General features: G+C 42.2%; 1 protein-coding gene across 1 annotated transcript in view; it reads left to right on the top strand.

Moving 5' to 3' along the window:
• LOC136860408 (chaoptin) overlaps window positions 1-20,568 on the top strand; it is a 239,596-nt gene that overhangs the window by 144,551 nt on the left and 74,477 nt on the right. Inside the window, exon 2 of the mRNA XM_068229947.1 lies at window positions 17,248-17,564. Coding sequence (XP_068086048.1) covers window positions 17,248-17,564 — 317 coding nt within the window. The remainder of the gene's footprint in view (window positions 1-17,247; window positions 17,565-20,568) is intronic.

Raw genomic sequence — 20,568 nt, 5'->3', positions numbered from 1 at the left:
GGCTATTTCTAGCCGAGTGCAGCCCTTGTAACGCAGTCCCTCCAATGAGGGTGGACGGCATCTGCCATGTATAGGTAACTACGCGTTATTGTCGTGAAGGATAGTATTGTGTGTGGTGTGTGAGCTGCAGGGATGTTGAGACAGCACAAACACCCAGTCCCCGAGCCAAGGGAATTAACCATTTAAGGTTAATATCTCCGACCTGGCCGGGAATGGAATCCGGGATTCCTGTGACCAAAGGCCAGCACGCTAACAATTTAGCCATGGAGCCGGACACCCTGGACGGTATAATAATTTCGTGTTGGTATTTCTAGCCGAGTGCAGCCTTTGTAAGGCAGACCCTCCGATGGGGGTGGGCGGCATCTACCATGTGTAGGTAACTGCGTGTTATTGTGGTGGAGGATAGTGTTATGTGTGGTGTGTGTGTTGCAGGGATGTTGGGGACAGCACAAACACCCAGTCCCCGAGGCAACGGAATTAACCATTTAAGGTTAAAATCTCCGACCTGGCCGGGATTCCTGTGACCAAAGGCCAGCACGCTAACCATTTCGCCATGGAGCCGGGCACCCGGGACGGTATAATAATTTCGTGTCGGTATTTCTAGCCGAGTGCAGCCTTTGTAAGGCAGACCCTCCGATGGGGGTGGGCGGCATCTACCATGTGTAGGTAACTGCGTGTTATTGTGGTGGAGGATAGTGTTATGTGTGGTGTGTGAGCTGCAGGAATGTTGGGGACAGCACGAAGACCCAGCCCCCGAGCCATTGGAATTAACCAATGAAGTTTAAAATCATCGACCCGGCAAGGAATCGAACCCGGGATCCTGAACCGAAGGCCAGCACAGTGACCATTCAGCCAACGAGTCGGACGCCCTGGGCGGTAAACGTTTTAAATAAATAAATAAATAAATAAATAAATAAATAAATAAATAAATAAATAAATAAATAAATAAATAAATAAATAAATAAATAAATAAATAAATTCAATTACTTTTAGTCATTTACTTACCAGCTCAGCCATTTTCACAGCAGGCAAATGCTGGGACTGTATTTTAATTAAGGGCACGACTGCTGCTTTGCCATCCTGACATCGCCGAAAACCTCCCATGTGTTATTGCGACGTTGAACCACTAGCAAAAGAAAATGGGCCCCTGGTTCTGCCCTGACACGAACTACGGCTAAGGTGTGGTGGTGCTAGACATCGGTAATGGAAGAGAAAACAATCTCTCTTGCGTGCTCGAAGCCCTAAAGTACTCTACATTTGTTCCGGCGGCCTAACCAGGCACGTGTGAAAGACGCCTTGACAGGTAGAAGCTCCCCGCAATGGAAACAGGATGCTTGTTCGCTCGCAAGGATCGACACTTTCTCAGCGTTTCTCCTATGACATGCTTCGTACTCCTGTCTCATTTCTTCACTTACCATAAATCTGTCTAAGAGAAGTAGTAATCCCAAGGTAGCGAGTGCCATTCCACTCGAGGTAGCTCATCCGACACTTCATGTCCCACTTCATTATTATTATTATTATTATTATTATTATTATTATTATTATTATTATTATTATTGAACCTCAGTGGCTCAGGCGGCAGCGCGCCGGCCTCTCATCGCAGGGTTCTGTGGTTCAAATCCCGGTCACTCCATGTGAGATTTGTGCTGGACAAAGCGGAGGCGGGACAGGTTTTTGTCCGGGTACTCCTCCGGTTTTCCCTGTCATCTTTCATTCCCACCCTCCAATATCATTTCATTTCACCTGTCAGTCAATAACCATTGCCCCAGAGGAGTGCGACAGGCATCAGCAGTCGACACAGTTCCTATCCTCACCGCTAGATGGGGGCTTCATTCATTGCATTTCTGACCCGGTCTAATGACTGGAAACAAGCTGTGGATTTTCCTATTATTATTATTATTATTATTATTATTATTATTATTATTATTATTATTATTATTATTATTATTATTATTATTATTATTGTACCGGGCGGTACACCTCTACACCGTTTATTTAAAAGTTGCGCCAGTTGAAACTCCTCTTCTGGAGGAAGGTTGAACTTTATCTACTCTATTAATTCTCTACTTTCTCAGAAGATGTCACCACGTGGAAAATTTTGAGTTTTTGAACTGTGTCACTTTTGATGTGTTTTTGTTTCGCTTGAAGTAAGAAGTGTGAACTTTCTCTTCTAGAGGACACTACTGAAGATCAACAATAGCGCACCCTAGTGCGGAGTCAAAGAACTATTTTGTTGGAGAAATTTTTATTTCAAAAGTTTGGTTCTTGTTAAATTTCTTTCTGTTATTGTTTAAGTTGGCTGTATACCCCTCTTTTTCCCCTTGTTTTAGATTTATCCAATCCCGAATTTCTTTTAGTAATTTCTGACCAATCTGGTGTATCTTCCCCCAACTTGTATCTGTTGCGGGGTCCTATCCAATATAAACATTGTGGGCGGGTGTTTTCATTCCCCTAACGCCTAGGAACTTCCGCGAGAGTATATAAACTGCTGATTTTAGGGTCTCCGGGCCACTTCTGTTCCATCTTTCAGTGTATTAAGTACATAGCAGGAGGCGGGAAGCGCCTCTTTCCTCGGCGGCGGTCAACAATAAGGTAATGGCCGATTAATAAATTCTTTCTTTTCTTGCTCAGCAGTTTAACTTTCGGGGCGGGTTCTAAGCGTTCAACCATGTAACCTTTTCCTAAAATGTAAAAACAACTGGTATCTATTCTATTTTAAAACGACATATCGGGATAGAGAGTGCTTAACCCTCTCGAGCTCCCACTCACATCGTCTTGAGGTGAACTTATTCTCTCAACCAATTCTTCCGTAATGTAATGTAAATTGCTATTAAGTCACCTCTGTAGTATGGGATTAGCCCTTGTAATAACGGCCTAGTGCCAAAGTAGGTTTTAAAATCAAAGTGTATTAGGAGTGCAAGTTCGCCTCCTCCCAAATTGTTTTAGAGGTCATTCAATTAACCTGCTTTTCATTTAATAGACCTCAGTAGATTGGGTATTTTACCCCTGTGTGTATGTCCGTTGAGGACAACTTGAAGGTGGAGTTTGGTGTGGCCTAGGAGAGGCTTAAATTAAAGAGCGTGTGGCTCTTTTGGAAACGGAGTGTTGTATGCCTCGAGGAGGCTTTACTGTGTAATTTGGAGCAAGTGCTCCAGGGTTTGATTGGGGTCTTCTGCCCCTTTGTTAAAATTTGTATATCGGAAAGTTGGGCTAGTTGCTCAAAATTGTGAACTCAGGGCTCGAAGCCCAAACTCTGTAATCCCTGTAATTGTACATTTCAAATTGTGTTTCGGCTACTAAGTACCTGTTCTTTGTTATTACTTAATATTGAAAAGGAAATATAACCTTGTTAACTTTTACATTAACTTTGATTCAGTAGTTTGAGACCCATTCACGCCCGCACCTTCTTACACCTCTACCTACCACCAAAACACGGTAACAATTATTATTATAAAATCCGTTCACCGTCCAGGATTCGTTTTTCCCTCGGACTCAGCGAGGAATTTCACCTCTACCACCTCAGGGGCAGTGTCCTGGAGCGTGAGACATTTGGTCTGCGATACAAGTGAGGTAGAGGACGAGTACTTCACGCAGGCGACTTCATCTGTTATGCTCAACAGGCGCCTTGTGCGGGAAGGGAAGTTTGGAAGGGATAGACTGGGAAGAGGGAAGCCAGCGGCCGTAGCCTTCTCGGGATTTGCCTAGAGAAGAATTGCGAAACTACGGAAAACCACTTCAGGGATGTCTGAGGTGGGAATCGAAGCCACTCTACTCAGTTGACCTCCCGAGGCTGAGTGAAGTCCGTTCCAGTCCTTGTACCACTTTTCAAATTTTGGGGAAGGACCGGGAATTAAACCCGGGGGTGGCAGCTGAAATCACATTAACCACTATACCACAGAGGTGGACAGTTTCCAGATTTAGATTTTCTATTTCACGTGAATGAACGGTCTTGCTTTTGAAAAGGAGATATTCTAGCCGACTCCTTGAACACTCTTCGTACATTGCTCCCATTCAAGGTTCTGAACCATTCTCGTCCCAAAACTCTTGAATTAAAATCATGAAGCTGCTGTTGCCTTGCTGGTGCTTTCACCTCACTAAATTAATTTAGCTTTACGACTAATCTGCCAGAGTGGTATTACGAAAATGTCCGGCTTCAAATGGCCAGAATGCTCAGCTTTCTTCCAAGAATCCCCGGGTTCGATTCCCGGCCGAGTCGGGAATTTTAACTTTCATTGATTAATTCCTCTGGCTTGGTGGCTGGGTGTTTGGGCCGTTTTCATTCTCACAGACCCGCAGGCCGCCCATACGGCGTCAACTCCAAAGACCCCCATTACGCTTCCCGGGATGCCACACGCAATAATAATAATAATAATAATAATAATAATAATAATAATAATACTTTGTATATAAACTGATATATTATTTTTACTATTATTTTTATTTTTATTTGCTTTACGTCGAACTGACACAGATAGGTCTTATGACGACGATGGGATTAGGAAATGTCTAGGACTGGGAAGGAAGCGACCGTGGCCTTTACCCTTTGAGACCCGACGGTTCAATTTTTAAAACAACAAAAACTGATATACTCTCATGCCGAAAACAAATAGCAAATTGTTTTACACAGATTTACGACCTTCACATTTGTGTGATGCGGGACAAAACCGTATCAATTTCTTGCCTTCATGTTAGATCACATTTTAACAGTTAAGCGACACATATTGCTTGAATCTTTCAGTTTTGGCGGTGACACACTGCTTCACGTCATGAGATTTCCTAAATCAGTTTGCATTCTTTTAAAGATTCAGGTACATCCAAATGATACCGTATTTTAGCAATTGAATGACATACATTACAAACTCCCCCTCATGCAAATTTCTGATGGAGATAGATACACATCAGACCTGCAACTTCTTGGTGATGATTGGAAAATTAACAGGTGTAAGTAGGAGAGAAAAAACCAACTCAAACGTGTGTTACAGGTTTGAACCGTCTTGCGGGAATTACAAAGTAAGACATAAATATGTTCCTGACCTACACACGTGTGTGGGCAGGGCCTGGATGATTTAATTGAGGTACAGCTCCAGCACTGACCTGGGGTGTGAAAATGGGAAAGCAAGGAAATCCATCTTCAGGACTGCCGACAGTGGGTTTCGAACGTACTATCTCCCGAATGCAAACTCACATCTGCGCGCTCCTTAACGCACGGAAGAGTAAGTGGTATCCAGTGTTTCACACCAGGCAAATGCTGGGGCTGAACCTTAATTAAGGCCACGGCCGCTTCCTTCTCACTCCTAGCCCTTCCTTGTCCCATCGTCGCCATATGACCTATCTGTGCCGGTGCGATGTAAAGCAAAGCAAAAAGAGGTGTCAGTGGAGAGAATAATAAGTTTGAGCGGAGCTTGGTGAAGTTAGGAAAGATCTAACATGAATTCAAGACGACCTATTGAGGCAAATGTTCATATAAAAGAAAGCTGAAGGGCTAAAGGGCTTATTTGCATAATTCTTTCCGCAGTTTGTTCCTTGGCTTAATACCCTCAGGCCTTTTTCTGATTTTTAAAAACTGTCCAAACCGAATATAGTTATAAAGGCTTAAGTGAAACTTTGCATTGACTCACATTAGCGCTCGTAGTGGTGCTACTAGAGATTAGAACATTTATCAAGGGAAAATCGGAGATCGTTTATTGTGATCTTTTATAAATGTGAGTGATGTCAGTAATTCTATTTTGTTATCAATTTTATACACGATTTGTGCGCTGTATCTTCAAATAAATTATTATTATTATTATTATTATTATTATTATTATTATTATTATTATTATTATTATTATTATTATTATTATTATTATTAACATTAATATGTCTTATGGCTGGCCGTCTCAAAACAATAATCACCACCACCACCACTCATGTGAAAATTTGTGTCATGTAACACATTTTGTGACGGGAGTGTAACCTAGCAACCGCGCTGACTATGTCTTATGGCTGTGGTCAACTGATCAGCCGTTGCTAGATGGCCTTGACCTAAAGATATATTATGATCATTTGATTTTCGCAAAGGGAAAAGTGGTTTCTTTTTATTCTATGGAAAGGTATTGTCGATATTGGGCGCATATTTGCTCTTTGAACGTACCTATATTCGATATAACAGTACATTAAGCTACAGCCTTGCATTATCTTTTCTTTGGGATTTCTATTTGGTCCTCCTGTCAGTGTAAAGAAAGCTATCATACTAAAAAGTACTCAGAAACACCATATTGCTGCATGATTATCGTCACACGACTTCGCGGGCCAGCCGCGCCCAGAGTTCAGCGCCCTCGCAGAAGAGAGTGCGCGCTAAGAAAAGAATGTGATACTATATAAGCGAACGGAAACCGAAAACGAGCTCTGTAGGTAAGTAAGCCGCGAGCCGACAAGAAAAGACAAGTGTGAACCACGTGCGTAACGAGGGTCACTGGGTTAGGACTTGCTTCTGAATGGACAGGAGAGGTCTTCGTGAGAGCTGTTTAGAAACCACAGCAAATATTTCATGTTAAAGTCTCGTACTTTGTCTTCGAGCGACAGGCCGCTCCTTCTAGGCTACTCTCACTCCGGCGTAGAACTCACAAGAGAAATGTTCGGGTTGGAACTGACCGGCTTTGGTAGGATGATCAGTGTTGCCAAGTTAGCGGATTTTCCGCTAAATTTGGCGGAATTAGAAGACTGTCGGCGGAGAAATATATCATTTAGCGGACAGCGGATTTTTTGGTGGAATTCTAGATTTATTATAGCGAAATTTAGTGTTTTATCCATTTTACCTTTTTTTAAATTTGTACTCCAGTTTGTCTCAGTGCTATTTCGTATTTCTTGCCAGGGGCTAGCATTCACATGAGGAAAACATGTTATTTGGATTTAATGTTATGAGATCATGGTATCATAAATCTGTAAAGCGTGGGGAAAGGTTAATTATCTCTAAGCTGACGATTGACGACAGGTAATGAAACTGTGAGAGAGTAGCATTTATATTTATGCTATGAAGGAAGACCATTTAATGAACTGGCCTGTTCTGTGTGTGGCCCTTGAGGTAGGGGATTCACCTAGTTTGCAGCCGGCAGTAAAACGACTACAAGTTTTAGCTCGCCGGCTCGCAGACAGGGAGTTAATCCCAGTGAAACTCACATATAAGGTGAGTGCAGACATTTACTTTTTTTAATTATTATTATTATTATTATTATTATTATTATTATTACTATTATTATTGTCCGCCTCTGTGGTATAGTGGTTAGTGTGATTAGCTGCCACCCCCGGAGGCCCGGGTTCGATTCCCGGCTCTGACACGAAATTTGAAAAGTGGTATGAGGGCTGGAACGGGGTCCACTCAGCCTCGGGAGGTCAAATTAGTAGAGCTGGGTTCGATTCCCACCTCAGCCATCCTGGAAGTGGTTTTCCGTGGTTTCCCGTGGTTTCCCACTTCTCCTCCAGGAAAATGCTGGGATGGTACCTAACTTTAGGCCACGGCCGCTTCCTTCCCTCTTCCTTGTCTATCCATTCCAATCTTCCCATCCCCCACCAAGGTCCCTGCTCAGTATAGCAGGTGAGGCCGCCTTGGCGAGGCACTGGTCATCCTCCCCAGTTGTATCCACCGACGCAATGTCCCAGTGTCTCACGCTCCAGAACAATGCCCTTGAGGCGGTAGAGGTGGGATCTCTCTCTGAGTCCGAGGGAAAAGCGAACCCTGGAGGGTAAACCGATTACGATAGAAGACAGATAGAGGATTATTATTATTATTATTGCTCGTTTTTATTGCTCATTATTTGAGATCGGATTTCTTGGCGGAATTTTAGCGGATTTTTAGTAGTATTTAGCGGATCTTGAAAATATAAGTTGGCAACACTGAGGATGATCATGATCGAGTGGCGAGCAGTGAAGAGATTCGTTACCCCAGCTGCAATTTTCAGTGTTGAAAACATTTCTGAGCAGACAAAGTACGGGTCCCCATTCTATGAGAAACTTAAAATTAAGCAATTTTCTCAATTGTGTCGAAAGTTGAAGGGTTAAAGGGCTCGGAAAGATTTCACATTGTGAGTCTTGGATACATCTATCAAACTAAAAAAAAAATTAAAAAATCACTTCCGGCGTAAATACAGTTCGAAAAAGGAGCCTAAAATCGCTTAGTTTCTTCATTCGTTTTCTAGTAGTAGAAAAAAGTAAACTGCTAATCTAATCGACCGGATAACGACGATTAAGAAAAGGATTGTCATTTTTAGGGATAAATAAAATGTATATTCTCATACACAAAATTCTCGTAGTTCCTATCCCCAGGATGTTTTCAATATAAGTTGCTTTGTTTTCTCCGGTTCACGTTGTTTCCTACCTCCCTGTGTATCGCTATCGCAGTGTGCGGTGGAACAACCTGCTTACAGCCTTGCTGGCAAACGGTTTTATTTTGTGGAGTGGACGAACATGTTGTATTACAATCTCATGAGAGACTGGACCTCCCTCCTATTCCATCTCACTGCAATGTATTTTTGACCGAATCAAACAATCGTTGTTCAAGGAGGGCAAAATGCTTAGGGAACGCTTCCTAGAACATTAATAGAACTTTACCAGACAAGCGAAGAGTGGTCTGTAATCACGCTTTATTTGGGGACTCGTTACAAGTTGCTGCAGTGTATTCAACTGTAATTTTAAGGCTTTGAAAATATATGTGCAATCAATTGTTTATTTATCATTTATTTACAAGCCTTTTCTTAAATATTTTCAACGATCTTGAAAATTTATCGAACATTTCCCTTGATATTTATTCCAATCCCTTACTCCTCGTCCTATAAATGAATATTTGCCCGAATCTGTCCTCTTGAATTCTAAGTTTATCTTCATATTATGATCTTTCCTACTTTCAAAGGCTCCACTCAAGCTTATTCTTCTACTTATGTCATTCCACGCCATCTCTCCATTGACAGCTCATCTCTTTATTCCCTAGTGTTCCCAGCCCAAAGTAACGCTACTCTTTTGTCGGAAATCAACCAGAACAAATGGTGCTGCTTTCCTTTGAATTTTTTGCAGTTCTCGTATCCAGTAGTCGCGGTGAGAGTCCCATACACTGGAGCAATACTCTAACTGCGGTCTTACCAGAAACTTACACGCCCTCTCCTTTACATCATTACTACAATCCCTATATACTCTCATAGCCATGTGGAGATCTGTACCCGTTCTTAATCATTCCTGATATTAACACCTAGTAATTACATTGTTCCCCATCAGGTACTGATGCTGATGATGCTTGTTGTTTAAAGGGGCCTAACATCTGGGTCATCAGCCCCTAATAGAACGAACTGAGACGAAATGAAATGACAAATTAAAACTCCAAAGTCCTCTACTGACCAGAATACAAAACATGAGGACGAAGAATCACTGGATGGATATAAATATAAAACAATCAGTGAAACCGACCCACAGTGCCTCACATTCACAGAAGCTGGCGTAAAACAATACCAAGGGACTGCTTCTATAGCACAATACTGAATCGATGAGGATTGTAGTCGAAAGGGGTCCAGACTCCAAGTCATCGGCCCCTCGTAATGGTACTTATCGCTAGGAAAGTAGAACCTTGGTATTTGTCATGTTGCGGTACTAATCAAAAGTAGCGTAGACTCGCGGTATTCCACACATTATGGTACTAAATGAAATTCGCACGTGTAATACAGACCGATGGTGATTCGCAAATTGCAGCGCCATTTACAGGCAACGCAAACCTATGGTGTTCATCACAAAAGGGTACTAATCACAGAGACTTACGCTATCCCCTGGTGTTCCTCATATAGTAGGTACTAATCACAAACCTGTTTGGTGGTACTAATTACAAGTAGTTTCATAGTTCTAATTCGATCATCCCTTGGTCGCCCCTTTTAGTCGCCTCTTACGACAAGCAGGGAACACTGTGGGTGTATTCTTTGTCTGAGACCCCCACCCACAGGGGGTCCATGAGTTACTATTACCCCATTAACACTTTGACTTTTCATCCAATTTACATTCATACCATTGTCTGCTGACCATCTCACTACATTGTTGTAGGTCCCCCTACAGTCTGTCACAATCCTGCAACTCATTTACTACTCTATACAGCATAACATCATCTGAAAATATCCTTATTTGAACGTTGCCACGTGTCCATTCATAGTAATGAAGTTGCGCACTAGCTCGTAAGCTATTTTTTCCATATTTAAAAAAAGTAGGAAACCTATGTTGTGATTGTGCTGTCTCTTTTGTCCAATATAGCGTGTTTGTTGCGTATCGCATTAATTACTCGCCGGGCTGAGTGGCTCAGACGGTTGAGGCTCTGGCCTTCTGCACTCACCTTGGCAGGTTGGATCCTGGCTCAGTCCGGTGGTATTTGGAGGTGCTCAAATACGTCAGCCTCGTGTCGGTAGATTTACTAGCACGTAAAAGAACTGCGTGACTAAATTCCGGCACCTCGGCGTCTCCGAAAACCGTAAAATTAATTATTTGCTCTTTGATTCTTGTCATCTTCAACACCAAGACAACGCAATAACATGAAACGCGGGCGAAGGAGAGGTGACCTAGATTGCACCATCGCTGACATCGCGGCGAGTCATCCTGATACTTGGCCGGACGTCTTGGGCATGCACTGTTCTAATCAGTCCAGTGGTTTTATTTCAGCAGTGATGTGGACATCGATAGCGAAATCTGTGGTAGGACGCCACCTAGAGTTTGGTTCCAGTGTATTTGATCCCACAACAGGATTACTGGATTCAAAAACTGGAAAAAATCCAGAGAAAAGCAGCTCGATTTGTTCTGGGTGATTTCCGACAAAAGAGTAGCGTTACAAAAATATTGCAAAGTTTGGGCTGGGAAAACTTGGGAGAAAGGAGACGAGTTGCTCGACTAAGTGGTATGTTCCGAGCTGTCAGTGGAGAGATGGCGTGAAATGACATTAGTAAACGAATAAGCCTGAGTGGTGTTTTTAAAAGTAGGAAAGCTCACAGTATGAAGGTAAAGTTGGAATTCAACAGGACAAATTGGGGCAAATATTTGTTTATAGGAAGGGGCGTTAGGAAATTGAATAATTTACCAAGGGGGATGGTCAATACGTTTCCAAATTATTTGCAATTATTTAAGAAAAGGCTAGAAAAACAACAGATCGAGAATCTGCACCGGGCGACTGCCCTAAATGCACACCAGTAGTGATTGATTGATTGATTGATTGATTGATTGATTGATTGATTGATTGATTGATTGATTGATTGATTGATTGATTGATTGATTGATTGATTGATTGATTGATTGATTGATTGATTCGGACATGCATAGCGACCCACTTGGCATGTTTTCACCCTTAGATAGTTGATATTATACACGTACTTTTCCTTAATGTAATTGATGTTAAAAAGTTAGCAATGTTTCATATTCTTGGAACAAATACAGTAGTTTCTTAGATACGAAACTACGATATGGGCATTAACACATGCAGTTTCACGACCAAATGCCCTTAAGTTCCTCCGTGCTCACATTGGAGTCGAAAGCTGTGAAGCCGGTCCTCTCGGAGTGTTTTCAGGCTTACTTTTAGCATGATGTAGACGAGTGTCCTAGCATGCTACTTGTTCCAGTGAACTGGGCAGATGACGTGTTATCGTCTTCACGGTTTGTTGATACATCACTTTCACCCTCATTATTTACCCCATTGTATTATGTTCACGCTATATTCTCTCCATCACATAAATTAATCTGGAGTTCCATTAGCATTTCAGCTAAATGAGTTGAAGAATTTTCCGTGGCTTTCAGTTCGTTGGCCCTAGCACCGTTTTCTCTTTAATGCGGGATGCAGGGTGGCTGTTACTTCGTACTCCCGCACAGATGTCGTCAGCGATGCTATACCGATCCAAACCAGTGTTGCCGAAATTTCGGAAGATCTTTCGATTTTTAAAAAAGAAACTACATTTTCCTTTTCCAAAATCAAATTATCATAAATATGTCTCCCGATCATGGCCATCAATAAACGACTGCTAATTTCAGATGGCGACTAGACATAAGACATGGCATGTACGGTTGCTAGGTAACATTGTCTGACCGTCCATCCATACCTTACATCACTGCCTGCACGGTTGCTATGGTTACACTTCCGTCACATATTTTTTCGCGTTACGTTGACCTCCAGCCATTAGACTTATTTATGTCAAAATATTCCAGAAAATGTGTATCTTACGATTTTTCCGTCCTCACTTTATAGATACAAGCTACTAGGCATTATAACGGCTGTGAATCAATAAAATATTGTGACTTTAACTGCTATCACTTTTAAGATAAATTGGGGTGCGAGAATGAGTTCTTTAACATTCCATTGATTGGCTGTTTCACTTATAGCCATTCTAATATGTCAGCTGACTGAGGTGGGATAACAATACATGACCTATCTCTAGGGACCTGCGTTTTTCGTTTTATTTATTTTTTGGTGGAAAACGGGGGTATTTTTGAAGAATTTCGCGTTATTCTTTTTAGAATTTCACGTTTTTTGATCATTTTGTAAATCATATTTTGGGATTTTAAATTAAAGCGTCCGTGGCTCAGGCGGCAGCGCGCCGACCTCTCACCACTGAATACCGTGGTTCAAATCCCGGTCACTCCATGTGAGATTTGTGCTGGACAAAGCGGAGGCGGGAGAGGTTTTTCTCTGGGTACTCCGGTTTTCCCTGTCAGCTTTCATCCCAGCAACACTCTCCACTATCATTTCATTTCATCTGTCAGTCATTAATCAATGCCCCAGAGGAGTGCGATAGGCCTCGGCAGCCGGCACAATTCCTATCATCGCCGCAAGTTGGGTGCTTCATTCATCCCATCCCTGACCTGGTCATTGATTGGAAAACAGGTTGTAGGTTTTCTTTTTCATTTTAGGATTTTAAAGGCAAAATACAGTATTAGCCGTAACATAACACAGATAGAAAACAATACGACCAGCTTCTTAAGCAGAATGACGCATGCGCATGAGACGAGTTGATGGAGTGGGAGAACAAGTTGACCTTGTATGATGTGATGGACACGATAGTCTATTCTGGCGGTGGAAAAACCTTTATAAGAGCAAACACTGTGAATTCACATTATTATGCATATACAATGTACATAGTTGACATATTCGCGTCATTGTCTCATTTTTAAAACAAGTTTATGTTATCGCAAACGCGAAAAACGCTGGTCCCTAGCTATCACATAATTCCTAGGGGCATTCGAACAGTAAAGTCCTGCAAGGATTTCGAACTTGGTTCGGCTTTTCTACGTCTGATTTCGTCTACGAGGGCACACAGAAAGTGGAAGGGGAGGGGGTCGATGACCTAGATGTTAGGTCCCTTTAAACAATGATAATAACAAAGAGGATGACCCTCAGATGAATATCTGACTGAATTAACACTCACTGTTAATGGTATTCAAGTAGTTAACAGCCTGCATTCCGGATGTAGTGCGTTCGAACCCCACTGTCGGCAGCTCTGAACATGGTTTGTCGTGGTTTCTCCATTTTCACACCAGGCAAATGCTGGGGCTGTACCTTAATGAAGGCCACGGCTGCTTCCTTCCCATTCCTAGGCATTTTCCGTCCCATCGTCGCCATAAGACCTATCTCTGTCGGTTAGACGTAAAGCAAATAGAAAAAAATCACCACAACCACCACCACCTCACTTTGGGCTGTGGCGTTTCCGGGTTGTCAATAGACCTCTATATAAATAGCATGTCCGAGAAATCGTGTTTATTATTTTTTTATTTTTAAGCTCAACGTCTCACCATCATGTTTCTAACGTTCTTTTCAAGCCATTCCTTTTGTGTTCAATCTCTAAATAATTTACGTTGGTTAATAATATTTTCCAGACTCTTCTTTATTTGTGCTTTCTTTGTGTTTTCTAATTAGGCTGTCTGTCTGTTAGGTCATCAGCCCAGAGGCTGGTTGGATCCTCAAATAGCACCACTAAAGGTTATGCGGTTATAAGGAAACCCCAAAAACCAATGACAGCACCAAAATGAGGCTTACTAGGCAAGATGAGGAGTGAGGTAGTTTGCCATTGCTTTCCTCACTGGGTCAGAAAGTACTATTGCAGCACGACTGACCCTATGAGCAGCACCTTTCGTAACACTCAGACGCACCAGTCGTGCTCTGAATGTCATTACTCAGCACTACTCACACCCCAGCAGCTTCCATATTGTCACAGCCATGGATGTTGACTGGGACTTCGGTGGAAGCTACACTTTACTCTGGCCTGTGCCAAGAAGAGATGGATGCAAAAGTACTGTATCCATCAAGAAATGACAGCAGGCAGACTAATTAGGCTATAGGATATTAACTTTTCTTTACTGCATGTATCAAAAATAAAAGATTACAATTATAACCCTCTCGGATCTGTGGTTTCCGAGATTAGGGGAGACGGGTATCATCTCATCTCATCTCATCTTATCTTATCTTATCTTATCTTATCTTATCTTATCTTATCTTATCTTATCTTATCTTATGATATGATACCTAAGGAGGATACGAGAACTTTAAAACATCCAAAGGAAAACGGTGCGATTTGCTCTGGGCGATTTCCGACAAAAGAGTAGTATTACGAAATAGTTGCGAACTTTGAGCTGGGAAGACTTGGGAGTAAGGAGACGAGCTACTCGACTAAGTGGTATGCTCCGAGCTATCAGTGGAGAGATAGCGTGGAATGACATCAGTACAGTGAAGCTTTCAAAAGTAGAAAATACATAATATACAGACAAAATTGGAATTGGAAGGGACAAACTAGGGCAAATATGCACTTATAGGAAAAGGAATTAGGGACTGGAATAGTTTATCAAGGGAGATGTTCGATAAATTTCCAAGTTCTTTGAAATAATGTAAGTATAAACTAGGCAAACAAATGATAGGGAATCTGCCACCAGAGCGACTGCCCTAAATGCAGATCAGTGATGATTGATTGATTGATTGATTGATTGATTGATTGATTGATTGATTGATTGATTGATCGATTGATTGATTGATTGATTGATTGATTGATTGATTGATTGATTGATTGATTGATTGATTGATTGATTGATTGATTGATTGATTGTGGAGTGAGAAATGGCTTCTGATTAGAGTGCGCTGAGGAGCCATGTGTTTGTTGTGTGAAGAGCGGGCTGCGAGCTGCTTCACTGTGTTTTAGTGTTGGAAACATTTCTTAGCAGACAAAGATAATGGCTGATGATGCCTAAATTCAAGGCGAAACATGTACCATTTTAGTTAACATGCCAAAGTAAATCAACTAAGAGAAGACTTTTTGTATTGATTAGGTGATGAATTCAATAAATTAACTTATTGTTATTATTCCATTAAAGTAGGGATCCCCATACTAAAAAAAAAACCGTAAAATTAAGCAATTTTCTCAATTGTGCCGAAAGTTGAAGGGCTAAAGGGCCCGGAAAGGTTTTAAATTGTGTCTTGAAGAGCTCTATCAAGCTTAGAAAACAAATTTCGAAAACCCCTTCCGGCCTAACTGCAGTTCCGGAAAACAGCCTAAAATCACTTGTTTCTTTACTCGTTCTCTTTTTGATTCAAATTCTAGCCAAGCTTATTTTCAAAACTCTTTCTGTAATGTGTTTCTTGTTTCAATATCCTCAGGAGTTTCTTGAGTTTTGAAAAATGTTCACACCGTATGTAGTTATAAGGGCTTAAGTGAAACTCTGCATTGACTCACATTAGCGCTCATAGTGGTGCTTAAGTGAAACAATGCATTGACTCGCATTAGCGCTCATAGTGGTGCTTAAGTGAAACAATGCATTGACTCGCATTAGCGCTCATAGTGGTGCTTAAGTGAAACTCTGCATTGACTCACATTAGCGCTCGTAGTGGTGCTTAAGTGAAACAATGCATTGACTCGCATTAGCGCTCATAGTGGTGCTTAAGTGAAACAATGCATTGACTCGCATTAGCGCTCGTAGTGGTGCTTAAGTGAAACAATGCATTGACTCGCATTAGCGCTCATAGTGGTGCTTAAGTGAAACAATGCATTGACTCGCATTAGCGCTCATAGTGGTGCTTAAGTGAAACAATGCATTGACTCGCATTAGCGCTCATAGTGGTGCTTAAGTGAAACAATGCATTGACTCGCATTAGCGCTCATAGTGGTGCTTAAGTGAAACAATGCATTGACTCGCATTAGCGCTCATAGTGGTGCTTAAGTGAAACAATGCATTGACTCGCATTAGCGCTCATAGTGGTGCTTAAGTGAAACAATGCATTGACTCACATTAGCGCTCATAGTGGTGCTTAAGTGAAACACTGCATTGACTCGCATTAGCGCTCATAGTGGTGCTTAAGTGAAACAATCCATTGACTCGCATTAGCGCTCATAGTGGTGCTTAAGTGAAACAATGCATTGACTCACATTAGCACTCATAGTGGTGCTTAAGTGAAACAATGCATTGACTCACATTAGCGCTCGTAGTGGTGCTTAAGTGAAACAATGCATTGACTCGCATTAGCGCTCATAGTGGTAGAAAAAGGCAAACTGCTAATTTGTTCGACCGGATAACGATGGTTATGAAAAGGATTGTAATACAGTATTTAGATAAATTAGGAATCTATTCTTCTTTTTTCTACACCTGTGAGGTCGCGGATGCGAATTCCGTCGTACATGTGAATTTGGCCCTATTTTACGGCCGGATGCCCTTCCTGACGCCAACCCTATATGGAGGGATGTAAGCACTATTGCATGTTTCGTTGGTAGCTGGTAGTGTGGTATGTTGTGTGTATATGATGGGGAGAGTGTTGGGACGGACACATAGGCCTAACCACAGTCCCCGAGGCAGAAGAATTAATCAGAAGCGATAAAAATCCCTGACCCGGCTGGTAATCAAACCCGGAACCCTCTGAACTGAAGGCCAGTATGCTGACCATTCAACCAACGAGTCGGACAAATAAGGAATATATTCTCATACTTTATTTACCTAATTCGTAGCTCATATCCCTAGGATAGTTTCAGCATTGTTTTGCTTGCCCGAAGGGCTAGAACTGTAGTATTTTACTCTAAAAAAGCCTCCAATGTGTGCAGTCAGATTTTATAGACGCTAACAGTGAATAAGGATTATGGAGAACAAGATCATACTGTTCCTGTGCTCGTCACTGGCGCTTGTGTATCAACTAACTAGTTGACATATTGAACTGTAAGGTTGCATCCTTGGATATAGTGGTTAACTTACACCCCAGAATATGACAATAACTAACTGAGGTTTATGTTTGTGTTCCAGGGTACGCTGGTGCTGCTCTTAGCGGCGAGTCAGGCCGCACGACCCTGCTCGGAGATCCACAGAGAGCTACGGCTCCCTTGTAACTGCGATGTGCTCCTTCCTCAGCCAGGCGACGCAGGGCCTGGCCTGGCCATGAACTGTGATCACGTGGTCTTCTCCGGGGACTTCCCCACGCTGCCGTACCGAGCGCCCATTGTCGCGTTCCGCCAGCGCCATGCCGGTCACCAGGCACTGCCCACTCAAGCCTTCGCGTCTGCAGCGCTGCCTCTCAGGACGCTCGACTTCTCCAACAACCTGCTCCGTAGACTCACCGACAGGTAACGTACATTTCAGTTCTCTACCCATAATGCCGGTGCCCAGTTCAACTTCCTCTTAAAACAATAATCACCACCACGTCACTGCTACGGAAGCCGGAAGGTGTAACACCTCTTCCATGCAGCGGCCATGTTGTTGGACGTATAACATTAAAATAATCTTGTGAACTCTTGCTATTTTAAAATTTTGAATAAACCTTGTTTCATATTCTCTATTTGGAGGTTGCCTATATTGAGAAAACTTAAAATATAATTAATTTAAGTTATGAATTGTCATTCATTTAAAACAAAAATGCACTAGAGCATTTATAACAAAGGATAACAAGCTTGAAGCGTATTGTATTTTGTGATACCGAATTGATGTTAAAACTATAAAAAATTCATTCATTTTTCTGTGTAGACTGTAAGTTTCAGGGGAGTGACTTTAGGGCCTGCAATGAAGGCGGGCCTGGACCTTTACGGGGCCGCGCAGACTCCTCTAGCCTAATGTCACTCTGCACGGAAATGGTCAGGGCGGATTTGTAAAATCAGTCGAAACACAGTAAAACCTGCCTTAACGGACACCTCTCACCGGCGGACACCTCTCATTGGCGGACGATTTTCTAGGTCTGTAATTAAATACCATATTGTGTATGAGTAATATACCCCTCTTATACGGACACCCTTTATTCCGGACGCGGACACACCATAGCCACGTGAAACTCCAATTAAACCTTTCCTAACGGACACTTTATTTTTCAAAAAATGCAGTAATTCGTTTTTACAATTTGTACGTTGAGGAATTGCAGCAGTCGATTTTAACACAGCACAGCGCGCCGTCTCTCGCAGCACCGTGGCACGTTCGTCACGGAAGACGGGCACCATATGATTCAAAAATAATGATAACAATGACAATTGATACAAAAAATACCACACTTTAATTCGAAAACGATATTTTCTTGATGTGCACTTATTTCAACTGTCTTTTCTGGACTTTGATCATTGCCCAGTGCTCCTTCATTCGTTGCCGGTGTTCCTCTTTTCTTTCCTCAGTCTACGTCTTTCCCATCTTCAAACTTGGCCTTTCTTAGAAACCCTGGTAGAAAATGAACAGCAGCCTCGATTAGTGTGTGAGGAGAAAAAGGCCATATATGAACCATGCCTTGAGGATCTCGGAAAGAAGTACGAAATTACAAAATGAGAAGCCATTGGTCGTATGGTTGACGCCAGAGGGACAATTCCTAAGGAAACGCTGATCTTCTTAAGAATAAACAAAATCCCGAACACTATTATCCAGACCATAGCGGACTCATCATTGAAAAATTCATTGGCGATTGTAAGACACCACTTGTTCTCCATAACTTGAAGAACCATGTATTGGATTTTCTTTCTCAAATAAACGGACAACCTGCCCGATGGTGGCAATAATAATCTTGAGTTATGACTCAAGCCCTGCTTAATCCAAACATCATATAAAATAAATATTATTCTCATGAACTGATTAGGAGGCCGATCTTCTGACTCCCCAATTGGGGCGGGTATCAGGTGGATTATCTCTCTTTGCCCCTGAGTGGGTATTATTACTATTATTATTATTAGATCATAAAAATATTGTTAAGTTTATAAGCAAGTGCCAGCCCCACGGTGTAGGGGGTAACGTGCCTGCCTCTTACCCGGACGCCCCGGGTTTGATTCCCGGCCAGGTCAGGGATTTTTACCTGCATCTGAGGGCTGGTACGAGGTCCACTCAGCCTGCGTGATTACAGTTGAGGAACTATCTGACGGTGAGATAGCAGCCCCGGTCTAGAAAGCCAAGAATAACGGCCGAGAGGATCCGTCGTGCTGACCACACGACACCTCGTAATCTGTAATCAATCAATCAATCAATACTGATCTGCATTTAGGGCAGTCGCCCAGGTGGCAGATTCCCTATCTGTTGCTTTCCTAGCCTTTTCCTAAATGATTTCAAAGAAATTGGAAATTTATTGAACATCTCCCTTGGCAAGTTATTCCAATCCCTAACTCCCCTTCATATAAATGAATATTTGCCCCAGCTTGTCCTCTTGAATTCAACTTTATCTTCATATTGTGATCTTTCCTACTTTTATAAACGCCATTCAAACTTATTCGTCTACTAATGTCATTCCACGCCATCTCTCCGCTGACAGCTCCGAACATACCACTTAGTCGAGCAGCTCTTCTTCTTTCTCCCAGTTCTTCCCAACCCAAACATTGCAACATTTTTGTAACGCTACTCTTTTGTCGGAAATCACCCGGAACAAATCGAGCTGCTTTTCATTGGATTTTTTCCAGTTCTTGAATCAGGTAAACCTGGTGAGGGTCCCATACACTGGAACCGTACTCTAGTTGGGGTCTTACTAGAGACTTATATGCACTCTCCTTTACATCCTTACTACAACCCCTAAACACCCTCAAGCCTGCGGGCTGAGCAGCGGTCGCTTGGTAGGCCAAGGTCTTTCGGGGCTGTTGTGCCATGCGGTTTGGGGTTTATAATCAAGTCCCCTCCGGTACTGAAGAGAATCGTATCAATTACATTTAGACCAGTGGCCGAGATGCTCCGGTAGAATGCACTCTTCACTCACGTGAGTTCAGTGCGGCATATCTTTGTTAGATGTTGAATGTAACCTCGGGGCATCCCCGTATTAGCGTTCAGTATGCGCTGTCCCGCTGACACACTTACCAGCCAGTGAAATGGAAGTTAATGTACGATTAAACATGAAATTATTCAAGTTAATGACGATGTTATGACTATTTTTTAACATGGAGTGAAATGAGTTGTTACGAGTATTGGCGGTAACCCTTGACCCCCATGAATATGGCACTAGGTTGGAATTGTTGTACCAATAGCATTCAGCCACAGTTGTTACAGCCACATTTTAACATGAATATGTTTTTTTTTTTTTTTTTTGAGTTGGATCAGCAATTTCCCTACACCATTGTAACCATGGCAACCAGTGTTCGTCATCTACAGAATGGGCCATAAGTGAGTGGTCAAAAATGCGTTTGG

This window comes from Anabrus simplex, chromosome 1 (assembly GCF_040414725.1).
Source record: "Anabrus simplex isolate iqAnaSimp1 chromosome 1, ASM4041472v1, whole genome shotgun sequence".
NCBI lineage: Eukaryota > Metazoa > Arthropoda > Insecta > Orthoptera > Tettigoniidae > Anabrus > Anabrus simplex.
This window is presented reverse-complemented; position numbering and strand designations above follow the sequence as displayed.